The sequence below is a fragment of the Oncorhynchus clarkii genome, chromosome 2 (genome assembly GCF_045791955.1).
Source record: "Oncorhynchus clarkii lewisi isolate Uvic-CL-2024 chromosome 2, UVic_Ocla_1.0, whole genome shotgun sequence".
NCBI lineage: Eukaryota > Metazoa > Chordata > Actinopteri > Salmoniformes > Salmonidae > Oncorhynchus > Oncorhynchus clarkii.
The window spans coordinates 1,381,806-1,395,629 of NC_092148.1; the positions used below are offsets into that span (position 1 = coordinate 1,381,806).

General features: G+C 42.8%; 1 protein-coding gene across 1 annotated transcript in view; it reads left to right on the forward strand.

The window, feature by feature from the left end:
* The window catches only part of LOC139378716 (transmembrane protein 65-like), a 70,664-nt gene that overhangs the window by 23,519 nt on the left and 33,321 nt on the right, over positions 1 to 13,824 (forward strand). Inside the window, exons 3-5 of the mRNA XM_071121151.1 lie at positions 4,247 to 4,291; positions 7,368 to 7,435; positions 8,791 to 8,845. Of these exons, the coding sequence (XP_070977252.1) occupies positions 4,247 to 4,291; positions 7,368 to 7,435; positions 8,791 to 8,845 (168 nt within the window). The remainder of the gene's footprint in view (positions 1 to 4,246; positions 4,292 to 7,367; positions 7,436 to 8,790; positions 8,846 to 13,824) is intronic.

Genomic DNA, 13,824 nt, shown 5'->3' on the forward strand with positions numbered 1-13,824 from the left:
TAGTCAGTACCTCCTACCTGCTGGTGACTGTGTTGTATCATCATGGTGGGAGTTAGTCAGTACCTCCTACCTGCTGATGACTGTGTTGTGTTGTATCATCATGGTGGAAGTTAGTCAGTACCTCCTACCTGCTGATGACTGTGTTGTATCATCATGGTGGGAGTTAGTCAGTACCTCCTACCTGCTGATGACTGTGTTGTGTTGTATCATCATGGTGGAAGTTAGTCAGTACCTCCTACCTGCTGGTGACTGTGTTGTATCATCATGGTGGGAGTTAGTCAGTACCTCCTACCTGCTGATGACTGTGTTGTGTTGTATCATCATGGTGGAAGTTAGTCAGTACCTCCTACCTGCTGGTGACTGTGTTGTATCATCATCTTGGGAGTTAGTCAGTACCTCCTACCTGCTGATGACTGTGTTGTGTTGTATCATCATGGTGGAAGTTAGTCAGTACCTCCTACCTGCTGGTGACTGTGTTGTATCATCATGGTGGGAGTTAGTCAGTACCTCCTACCTGCTGATGACTGTGTTGTGAATTAACAGGTACCAATTGGGTTAACATTGTGTCAGCATCATGAGGTCACCTCCAGGGTAGGAAACCGTAATAGGAGGGAACCTTGTCATTCCAAACTCAGTCCAGAAACCTCATAGGCTATTACACCCTGTGTGTGGTGGCGTGTGGTGTGTGTGTGTGTGGGGGGGTGGGGGGGGGGGGGGGGGGGGGGGGGGGGGGGGGGGGGGGGGGGGGGCGTGTGTGTGGGGTGGCGTGTGTGTGTGTGTGTTTGTGGTGGCGTGTGGTGTGGCGGCATGCTGTGTGGGGTAGCGTGTGTGTGTGTGTGTGTGTGTGTGTGTGTGTGTGTGTGTGTGTGTGTGTGTGTGTGTGTGTGTGTGTGTGTGTGTGTGGAGAATAAGATAGAAAAGACTCACTAGTGTTTTACATTTCTGAGAAACCTTCACTAAACTAACATTTAGCCTCAGAGGCATAGACATGAATACACCCTACATAGACATGAATTAACTATAGATAGACATGAATACACCCTACATAGACATGAATACACCCTACATAGACATGAATACACCCTACATAGACATGAATACACCCTACATAGGCATGAATACACCCGACATAGACATTAATACACCCTACATAGACATGAATACACCCTACATAGACATGAATACACCCTACATAGACATGAATACACCCTACATAGACATTAATACACCCTACATAGACATTAATACACCCTTCACTAAACTCACATTTAGTCTCAGAGGTATAGACATGAATAAACACTACATAGACATGAATAAACACTACATAGACATGAATAAACACTACATAGACATGAATAAACACTACATAGGCATGAATACACCCTACATAGGCATGAATAAACCCTACATAGGCATGAATAAACCCTACATAGACATGAATAAACACTACATAGACATGAATAAACACTACATAGACATGAATAAACCCTACATAGGCATGAATAAACCCTACATAGGCATGAATAAACCCTACATAGGCATGAATAAACCCTACATAGGCATGAATAAACCTTACATAGACATTAATTTGACATACAGATTACAGATGTAGGATCTTAATTTGAGCCAGTTTGCTACAGCAGGAAAATAGTCCTGCGGCAACAGCAAATGTGAGTTATAATCAAATCAAATTGTATTGGTCACATACACATTCTAACAGATGTTATTGAGGATGTAGTGAAACGATTATTATGTGGTTTATAACTAATTTACATTTTTGTAAATGTTGATACATTTTTCATAAGGGTCCGAAATAAAGTTTTCGTCATTTCAAAGTGGAAATTACTAACTTTAGAAGCCTTTTTTAAACCTCAAATTCACTAAAAAATGTTCTAAATGTCCTGCATTTCAGGAACGTTCTCCTGCATCACTGTGATCAAATTAAGATCCTACTCTCAGACTCTAAGGGCATAGAGATAATTGAATGCTGAGTATTTGTGCTCATAGTGTCAGACACTATTTTGAAAGGCAGACAGACTTAATCTGTAGGCTGGGTAGACGTGGACTGAGTCCAAAATGGCACCCTACTCCCTATATAGTGCACTACTTTTAACCAGAGTCGTATGGGCCCTGGTCTGCAGTAGTGCACTATATGGGGACTAGGGAGCCATTTTGGGACACAGGGTAGTCGTCCTGTGGGTCCTGGTCTGCAGAGCATGGCATTACCCTACTGGACGTTTCACACACCATTAATACTCACCTTTTTGTATTTTAATGTGTTCAGAATGGGATTTCAATGTTATTCCACTAGGTCAGTCCCAAACGGCACCCTATTCCCTATGGGCCCTGGTGAAAAGTAGGGCACTTAATTGGGATAGGGTGCAATTTGGGACACAATGACAGCCCCCTTCTTATCCCTGTCCTGTCGGCCTGGACACATCTGTCCCTCTGTCTCTCTGTTCCTCTCCTACCTGTCTCTCTGTACCTCTCCTCCCTGCCTCTCTGTCCCTCTCCTCCCAGTCTCTCTGTCCCTCTCCACCTCTGTCTCTCTGTCGCTCTGCTCCCTGTCTCTCTGTCCCTCTCCTCCTCTGTCGCTCTGCTCCTCTGTCTCTCTGTCCCTCTCCTCCCTGCCTCTCTGTCCCTCTCCTCCCAGTCTCTCTGTCCCTCTCCTCCTCTGTCTCTCTGTCCCTCTCCTCCCTGCCTCTCTGTCCCTCTCCTCCCAGTCTCTCTGTCCCTCTCCTCCTCTGTCTCTTTGTCCCTCTCCTCCTCTGTCTCTCTGTCCCTCTCCTCCTCTGTCTCTCTGTCCCTCTCATCCTCTGTCTCTCTGTCCCTCTCCTCCTCTGTCTCTCTGTCGCTCTCCTCCTCTGTCTCTCTGTCCCTCTCCTCCTCTATCTCTCTGTCCCTCTCTCTGTCCGTCCTGTCTCTCTGTCGCTCTCCTCCTCTGTCTCTCTGTCCCTCTCCTCCTCTGTCTGACATGTCCTTCCAGACAGGACTGACTTCTTCTCCATAGTAATGACATGTCCTTCCAGACAGGACTGACTTCTTCTCCATAGTAATGACATGTCCTTCCAGACAGGACTGACTTCTTCTCCATAGTAATGACATGTCCTTCAAGACAGGACTGACTTCTTCTCCATAGTAATGACATGTCCTTCCAGACAGGACTGTCTTCTTCTCCATAGTAATGACATGTTCTTCCAGACAGGACTGACTTCTTCTCCATAGTAATGACATGTTCTTCCAGACAGGACTGTCTTCTTCTCCATAGTAATGACATGTTCTTCAAGACAGGACTGACTTCTTCTCCATAGTAATGACATGTCCTTCCAGACAGGACTGTCTTCTTCTCCATAGTAATGACATGTTCTTCCAGACAGGACTGACTTCTTCTCCACAGTAATGACATGTTCTTCCAGACAGGACTGACTTCTTCTCCATAGTAATGACATGTCCTTCCAGACAGGACTGTCTTCTTCTCCATAGTAATGACATGCCCTTCCAGACAGGACTGTCTTCTTCTCTATAGTAATGACATGTTCTTCCAGACAAGACTGTCTTCTTCTCCATAGTAATGACATGTTCTTCCAGACAGGACTGTCTTCTTCTCCATAGTAATGACATGTCCTTCCAGACAGGACTGACTTCTTCTCTATAGTAATGACATGTTCTTCCAGACAGGACTGACTTCTTCTCCATAGTAATGACATGTCCTTCCAGACAGGACTGACTTCTTCTCCATAGTAATGACAAGTCCTTCCAGACAGGACTGACTTCTTCTCCATAGTAATGACATGTTCTTCCAGACAGGACTGACTTCTTCTCCATAGTAATGATATGTCCTTCCAGACAGGACTGACTTCTTCTCCATAGTAATGACATGTCCTTCCAGACAGGACTGACTTCTTCTCCATAGTAATGACATGTTCTTCCAGACAGGACTGACTTCTTCTCCATAGTAATGACATGTTCTTCCAGACAGGACTGACTTCTTCTCCACAGTAATGACATGTCCTTCCAGACAGGACTGACTTCTTCTCCATAGTAATGACATGCCCTTCCAGACAGGACTGACTTCTTCTCCATAGTAATGACATGTTCTTCCAGACAGGACTGACTTCTTCTCCATAGTAATGACATGTTCTTCCAGACAGGACTGACTTCTTCTCCATAGTAATGACATGTTCTTCCAGACAGGACTGACTTATTCTCCATAGTAATGCAGGTTTTCTTTTTCCTCCTTCTTCAGGGGAAATGGTAATCGCCCCTCCCACATCGGCTCAGCTGAGATACGGTAAGAGAGGAAGAAAACAAAGAGAGAGAGAGATGTCTTTGAAAAGAGAGATGCATATATGAAACAGTGGAGAACGCTGGAGGATTCATATATGAAACAGTGGAGAACGCAGGAGGATTCATATATGAAACAGTGGAGAACGCTGGAGGATTCATATATGAAACAGTGGAGAACGCTGGAGGATTCATATATGAAACAGTGGAGAACGCTGGAGGATTCATAAATGAAACAGTGGAGAACGCTGGAGGATTCATATATGAAACAGTGGAGAACGCTGGAGAATTCATATATGAAACAGTGGAGAACGCTGGAGGATTCATACGTATCTGAAACAGTGGAGAACGCTGGAGGATTCATATATGAAACAGTGGAGAACGCTGGAGGATTCATATATGAAACAGTGGAGAACGCTGGAGGATTCATATATGAAACAGTGGAGAATGCTGGAGGATTCATATATGAAACAGTGGAGAACGCTGGAGGATTCATATTTGAAACAGTGGAGAACGCTGGAGGATTCATATATGAAACATTGGAGAACGCTGGAGGATTCATATGTGAAACAGTGGAGAACGCTGGAGGATTCATAAATGAAACAGTGGAGAACGCTGGAGGATTCATATATGAAACAGTGGAGAACGCTGGAGGATTCATATATGAAACAGTGGAGAACGCTGGAGGATTCATATATGAAACAGTGGAGAACGCTGGAGGATTCATAAATGAAACAGTGGAGAACGCTGAAGGATTCATATATGAAACAGTGGAGAACGCTGGAGGATTCATATATGAAACAATGGAGAACGCTGGAGGATTCATATAGGAAACAGTGGAGAATGCTGGAGGATTCATATATGAAACCGTGGAGAACGCTGGAGGATTCATATAGGAAACAGTGGAGAATGCTGGAGGATTCATATATGAAACCGTGGAGAACGCTGGAGGATTCATATATGAAACAGTGGAGAACGCTGGAGGATTCATATATGAAACAGTGGAGAACGCTGGAGGATTCATGTATGAAACAGTGGAGAACGCTGGAGAATTCATATATGAAACAGTGTAGAATGCTAAAGGATTCATATATGAAACAGTGGAGAACGCTGGAGGATTCATATATGAAACAGTGGAGAACGCTGGAGGATTCATATTTGAAACAGTGGAGAACGCTGGAGGATTCATATATGAAACAGTGGAGAACGCTGGAGGATTCATATATGAAACAGTGGAGAACGCTGGAGGATTCATATATGAAACAGTGTAGAATGCTAAAGGATTCATATATGAAACAGTGGAGAACGCTGGAGGATTCATATATGAAACAGTGGAGAACGCTGGAGGATTCATATTTGAAACAGTGGAGAACGCTGGAGGATTCATATATGAAACAGTGGAGAACGCTGGAGGATTCATATATGAAACAGTGGAGAACGCTGGAGGATTCATATTTGAAACAGTGGAGAACGCTGTAGGATTCATATATGAAACAGTGGAGAACGCTGGAGGATTCATATATGAAACAGTGGAGAACGCTGGAGGATTCATACATGAAACAGTGGAGAACGCTGGAGGATTCATATTTGAAACAGTGGAGAACGCTGGAGGATTCATATATGAAACAGTGGAGAACGCTGGAGGATTCATATATGAAACAGTGGAGAACGCTGGAGGATTCATATTTGAAACAGTGGAGAACGCTGGAGGATTCATATATGAAACAGTGGAGAACGCTGGAGGATTCATATATGAAACAGTGGAGAACGCAGGAGAATTCATATATGAAACAGTGGAGAACGCTGGAGGATTCATACGTATATGAAACAGTGGAGAACGCTGGAGGATTCATACGTATATGAAACAGTGGAGAACGCTGGAGGATTCATATTTGAAACATTGGAGAACGCTGGAGGATTCATATATGAAACAGTGGAGAACGCTGGAGGATTCATATATGAAACAGTGGAGAACGCTGGAGGATTCATATATGAAACAGTGGGGAACGCTGGAGGATTCATATATGAAACAGTGGAGAACGCTGGAGGATTCATATATGAAACAGTGGAGAACGCTGGAGGATTCATATATGAAACAGTGGAGAACGCTGGAGGATTCATATATGAAACAGTGGAGAACGCTGGAGGATTCATATATGAAACAGTGGAGAACGCTGGAGGATTCATATATGAAACAGTGGAGAACGCTGGAGGATTTGTTTCCTTCCTGTCACTGTGCTCACAGACACATTCCCAGCCCACATATTGACCAGGGCTGAACTGATGACTATCATGCAGTATACCCGGGTTGATGACCAGAGTGGAAAAGAATTCCACATTGATGGCCAATAGGAGTTAGAATGAGTTCATTCAGGTTCAAGACAGATTCCTTTGCTTTTGATTCGATGAATCAGACGGCCAATGTTTTTGCAACACCTCCCTGTTTTGGTCTCGTACCAGAGAACATTTGGCCAGAAGTAGGACTGACGACAGAGAGCCGAGTTATGTAGAACTCACTTTTCTTCCCCGTTTGTAACTGCCAAATGTTCGTCCAGGTTCACTGTGTCTCATCACTTCTTCAAGTTTCCAGTACGTGTGTGGGATGTTAAATGGGATGTTGTGTGTGTGATGTTAAATGGGATGTTGTGTGTGTGATGTTAAATGGAATGTTGTGTGTGGGATGTTAAATGGGATGTTGTGTGTGGGATGTTAAATGGAATGTTGTGTGTGGGATGTTAAATGGGATGTTGTGTGTGGGATGTTAAATGGGATGTTGTGTGTGTGATGTTAAATGGGATGTTGTGTGTGTGATGTTAAATGGGATGTTGTGTGTGTGATGTTAAATGGGATGTTGTGTGTGTGATGTTAAATGGGATGTTGTGTGTGGGATGTTAAATGGGATGTTGTGTGTGTGATGTTAAATGGGATGTTGTGTGTGTGATGTTAAATGGGATGTTGTGTGTGGGATGTTAAATGGGATGTTGTGTGTGGGATGTTAAATGGGATGTTGTGTGTGGGATGTTAAATGGGATGTTGTGTGTGTGATGTTAAATGGGATGTTGTGTGTGTTCTTTCTTTTGCAGTTCTTCTACACAACGCCATTCCGTTTGTAGGATTTGGTTTCCTGGACAATGCCATCATGATTGTAGCTGTAAGTTACACCACTTTATCAAATTAATATCACGTTTAGATCTGCGTCTCTGTGGTAGACCCTCTATAGTATTACAGTAATACTAGATAGATTCTACAGTAATATGTGGTAGACCCTGTATAGTATTACAGTAATACTAGATAGATTCTACAGTAATATGCTGTAGCCCTCTATCCATACTAGTATTACAGTAATACTAGATAGATTCTACAGTAATATGTGGTAGATCTCTATCCATACTAGTATTACAGTAATACTAGATATATTCTACAGTAATATGTGGTAGATCTCTATCCATACAAGTTTTACAGTAATACTAGATATATTCTACAGTAATATGTGGTAGATCTCTATCCATACTAGTATTACAGTAATACTAGATATATTCTACAGTAATATGCTGTAGCCCTCTATCCATACTAGTATTACAGTAATACTAGATAGATTCTACAGTAATATGCTGTAGCCCTCTATCCATACTAGTATTACAGTAATACTAGATAGATTCTACAGTAATATGTGGTAGATCTCTATCCATACTAGTATTACAGTAATACTAGATATATTCTACAGTAATATGTGGTAGATCTCTATCCATACTAGTATTACAGTAATACTAGATATATTCTACAGTAATATGCTGTAGCCCTCTATCCATACTAGTATTACAGTAATACTAGATACATTCTACAGTAATATGTGGTAGATCTCTATCCATACTAGTTTTACAGTAATACTAGATATATTCTACAGTAATATGTGGTAGACCTCTATCCATACTAGTTTTACAGTAATACTAGATATATTCTACAGTAATATGTGGTAGACCTCTATCCATACTAGTTTTACAGTAATACTAGATATATTCTACAGTAATATGTGGTAGATATCTGTTTCATTAACGTTGAAGTGAGAATCTGGTATCTGTCATTTTCTGTAACTAGAGAGTTGGTCAATTCTATTTTAACTTTTCAAAACATTGACATTCATTTTTTTTGCCACAAAAAGCAGACTCTTTTATCCACAACTAACTCACTTAACCTCATTCAAAGACTTTCATTCTGAGGGACACAAAATGACTCATTGAAGTTGAATACACAAGCTTTAGCTTTCAGCTGTGGTTTTTCATTACAGCATGAAACACACACTATATAAAAATACAGTGGGGCAAAAAAAAGTATTTAGTCAGCCACGTATTGTGCAAGTTCTCCCACTTAAAAAGATGAGAGAGGCCTGTAATTTTCATCATATGGTACACTTAGCCCCACTATATAGCACGTGTTTGGGTTTTCCCACATGGCCTTAACAAATAACAACAGAGAATTGATGAGGGTGTTTGTGTGTTTTGTTTTTAGGGCACGCAGATTGAGTTGTCCATAGGTGTGATCCTTGGGATTTCAACCATGGCAGGTATGTCGAAAACCCAGAAATAATCTGCGAGTCCCTAATGGGACCGTATTCCCTGTGTAGTTCACTATATGGGGAATAGGGTGCCATTTGGGATGCTGTCTATATGCTTTGTAATGTTTTTTTTGTTGTATATTTACAGTGCCTAGTGAAAGTCTACACGCCCCTTGCACAGTTTTAAGAGATTACATTTCAAAAGAGATTACATTTCAAAAGGGATTACATTTCAAAAGGGATTACATTTCAAAAGGAATTACATTTCAAAAGGGATTACATTTCAAAAGGAATTACATTTCAAAAGGGATTACATTTCAAAAGGAATTACATTTCAAAAGGGATTACATTTCAAAAGGGATTACATTTCAAAAGGGATTACATTTCAAAAGGAATTACATTTCAAAAGGAATTACATTTCAAAAGGAATTACATTTCAAAAGGAATTACATTTCAAAAGGGATTACATTTCAAAAGGGATTACATTCGATTTTTTTCCCCTACAGGTCTACACAACCTACTCCACATTTTCAAAGTGAATCTTTTTTTACGGAAAATGTTCAAAATTAGTTAAATAATCAAATTAACCTGAAGACGTCTTGATTGCGTGTCTTCACCCCCCCCCCCCCCCCCCCCCGCCCCAGACGTAATACTTGGTGGAAGCACCTTTAGCAGCCATGACAGCGGTGAATCATTTTTTATAATATTCTACCAACATACAGAGCATACAGGAAAGTATTCAGACCCCTTGACTTTTTCCACATTTTGTTACGTTACAGCCTTATTCTAAAACAATACTCCATAATGACAAAGCAAAAACAGGTTTTTATAAATTTGAGAAAATATATAGAAAATAAAAAAGTGACTTTCACATTTCCATAAGTATTCAGACCCTTTACTTAGTACTTTGTTGGAGCACCTTTTTACACAAATATATCCTCGAGTCTTCTTGGGTATGACGCTACAAGCTCGGCACACCTGTATTTGGGGAGTTTCTCCCATTCTTCTCTGCAGATCCTCTCAAGCTCTGTCAGGTTGGATGAGGAGCGTCACTACACAACTATTTTCAGGTCTCTCCAGAGATGTTTGATCGGGTTCAAGTCCGGGCTCTGGCTGGGCCACTCAAGGACATTCAGAAACTTGTCCTGAAGCCACTCCTGCGTTGTCTTGGCTGTGTGCTTAGGGTCTTTGTTCTGTTGAAATGCACTGTCAACTGTGGGACCTTAGGTGTGTGCCTTTCCAAATCATGTCCAATCAATTGAATTTACCACAGGTGGACTCCAAACAAGTTGTAGAAACATCTCAAGGATGATCAATGGAAACAGGATGCACCTGAGATCAATTTCACGTCTCATAGCAAAGGGTCTGAATACTTATTTAAATAAGTTATTTCACTTTTTAAATTTTAATACATTTGCTTTGTCATTATGGGGTATTGTGATGTCATTATGGGGTATTGTGATGTCATTATTGGGTGTTGTCTGTAAATTGATGAGGAAAACATGTAATTTAATCAATTTTAGAATAAGGCTGTAACGTAACAAAATGTGGAAAAAGTCAAGGGGTCTGAACACTGTATGTCCATTGTTTTTGTAAAAATTACTCAAGCTCAGTAAATTTGGTTGGCAATCATTGATGGACAGTAATATTCTAACCGTGTCTCTGATTTTCAAGCAAATTTAAGTCAGGACTGAGACTGGACCACTCAGGAACAATCAACACCTATTGGAAAGCCATTCTAGTGTGTCTTTGGCATTCAAATGTGTGTTATGGTCATGCAAAAAAAAAACGAAACTAACTTTTTACCTGGATTTTACTCTTTTTAATATTCATTTTGATCCTGACAAACTCCCCAGTCCCTGCTGGTGAGAAGCATACCCATAACATGATGCTGCCATCACATTACTTGAAAATACAGAGAGTTTCACTCTGTGTTGTATTGCATTGGATTTGACCCAAACCTGTAGTTGACACATTCCCCTCCCAGCCATTCCTGCTTCATAGACAACAACCCTAAGGGCAATACAATAGGGGGTGTGGGGCCATTCTCTTTCAAATGTTCAAACACAGGAGCCCCCCCCCCCCCCCCCCCCCCCAGTTCAACCAGGTCCCTACACATCAATCATCATGACAACTTCAAAGGAATAGATATATGCATAAATTAGTACACCCTCTAACGCGTGAGAACAGGAACAAGATGCCCATATATGGGCATAAGCACGTGATCCGTTCCCGCAGGGATGTCCTGACCGGATGCCCAAATATGGGCATGCACACGTCATCCGAACATAGGGTCATAAATCATACGTTTGTGTGCCGTCTACTTTATTCTCTCTGATATATGTTGCCCTAAGAGTTGTGCAAGGTTGGTTGAATCTTATTCACATTAATTCACAGCTGTAATGGCTGCCACAAGTGATTCCACTCTTGGATGTGAAGACATATGCAATCAATTACACTCATTTTCAATTTCTTAGTAAATACATTTTTATTAGTAAATACATTTTTGTATTATTTTTTTATTATTTCTCTATGAAAATGTGGATTAGGTTGTGTAGATCAATAGGGAAAAAAATCTAATTGATTCTCTTTTTAAATTTAATTTTAAAGCAGGAAATGTGAAGACTGTCCAGGGGGTTGTGTAGACTTTCACTAGCGACTATCTCAATACATTAAATGTCCATCTGAATGTAACTTGGCAATAGCCAATTTAATCCTGCACTCAACGTCTAATTAAAGCCTTGGATTGCCTCCAAAATGGCACCCTATCACATAGTGCACTACTTATGACCCACAGGAGTTTGGTGGCACCTTGATTGGGGAGGACGGGGCTCGTGGTAATGGATGGAGTGGAATCAGTGGAATGGAATCAAATACATCTAACACATGGTTTGATGCCATTCCATTTGCTCCGTTCCAGACATTATTATGAGCCCTTCTCCCCTCAGCAGACTCCACTGTAATATGACCATAGGGCTGTGGTCAGTAATCCACCATATGTAGATTAACTCTGACCCTAGGAGGTCCGGAGCCTGCTGCACACATCTGATGTCCCAGGTCTAAATCAGTCCCTGATTACAGGGGAACAATGACTGGTGTCCCAGGTCTAAATCAGTCCATGATTATAGGGGAACAATGACTGGTGTCTCAGGTCTAATTCAGTCCCTGATTACAGGGGAACAATGACTGGTGTCCCAGGTCTAAATCAGGCCCTGATTAGAGGACAACAATGACTGGTGTCCCAGGTCTAAATCAGGCTCTAATTAGAGGACAACAATGACTCTTGTCCCAGGTCTAAATCATGCCCTGATTAGAGGACAACAATGACTGGTGTCCCAGGTCTAAATCAGTTCCTGATTAGAGGGCAACAATGACTGGTGTCCCAGGTCTAAATCAGGTCCTGATTAGAGGACAACAATGACTGGTGTCTCAGGTCTAAATCAGGCCCTGATTAGAGGACAACAATGACTGGTGTCCCAGGTCTAAATCAGGCCCTGATTATAAGGCAACAATGACTGGTGTCCCAGGTCTAAATCAGGCCCTGATTATAAGGCAACAATGACTGGTGTCCCAGGTCTAAATCAGGCCCTGATTAGAGGTCTGCAACGAAAACTTGCGGTCTCTCCTTCACTGCAGCCGAGGTGAGTAAGACATTTAAACGTGTTAACCCTCGCAAGGCTGCAGGCCCAGACGGCATCCCCAGCCGCGCCCTCAGAGCATGCGCAGACCAGCTGGCCGGTGTGTTTACGGACATATTCAATCAATCCCTATACCAGTCTGCTGTTCCCACATGCTTCAAGAGGGCCACCATTGTTCCTGTTCCCAAGAAAGCTAAGGTAACTGAGCTAAACGACTACCGCCCCGTAGCACTCACTTCCGTCATCATGAAGTGCTTTGAGAGACTAGTCAAGGACCATATCACCTCCACCCTACCTGACACCCCCATGACCCACTCCAATTTGCTTACCGCCCAAATAGGTCCACAGACGATGCAATCTCAACCACACTGCACACTGCCCTAACCCATCTGGACAAGAGGAATACCTATGTGAGAATGCTGTTCATTGACTACAGCTCGGCATTCAACACCATAGTACCCTCCAAGCTCGTCATCAAGCTCGAGACCCTGGGTCTCGACCCCGCCCTGTGCAACTGGGTACTGGACTTCCTGACGGGCCGCCCCCAGGTGGTGAGGGTAGGCAACAACATCTCCTCCCCGCTGATCCTCAACACTGGGGCCCCACAAGGGTGCGTTCTGAGCCCTCTCCTGTACTCCCTGTTCACCCACGACTGCGTGGCCACGCACGCCTCCAACTCAATCATCAAGTTTGCGGACGACACAACAGTGGTAGGCTTGATTACCAACAACGACGAGACGGCCTACAGGGAGGAGGTGAGGGCCCTCGGAGTGTGGTGTCAGGAAAATAACCTCACACTCAACGTCAACAAAACTAAGGAGATGATTGTGGACTTCAGGAAACAGCAGAGGGAACACCCCCCTATCCACATCGATGGAACAGTAGTGGAGAGGGTAGCAAGTTTTAAGTTCCTCGGCATACACATCACAGACAAACTGAATTGGTCCACTCACACAGACAGCATTGTGAAGAAGGCGCAGCAGCGCCTCTTCAACCTCAGGAGGCTGAAGAAATTCGGCTTGTCACCAAAAGCACTCACAAACTTCTACAGATGCACAATCGAGAGCATCCTGGCGGGCTGTATCACCGCCTGGTACGGCAACTGCTCCGCCCTCAACCGTAAGGCTCTCCAGAGGGTAGTGAGGTCTGCACAACGCATCACCGGGGGCAAACTACCTGCCCTCCAGGACACCTACACCACCCGATGTCACAGGAAGGCCATAAAGATCATCAAGGACATCAACCACCCGAGCCACTGCCTGTTCACCCCGCTATCATCCAGAAGGCGAGGTCAGTACAGGTGCATCAAAGCTGGGACCGAGAGACTGAAAAACAGCTTCTATCTCAAGG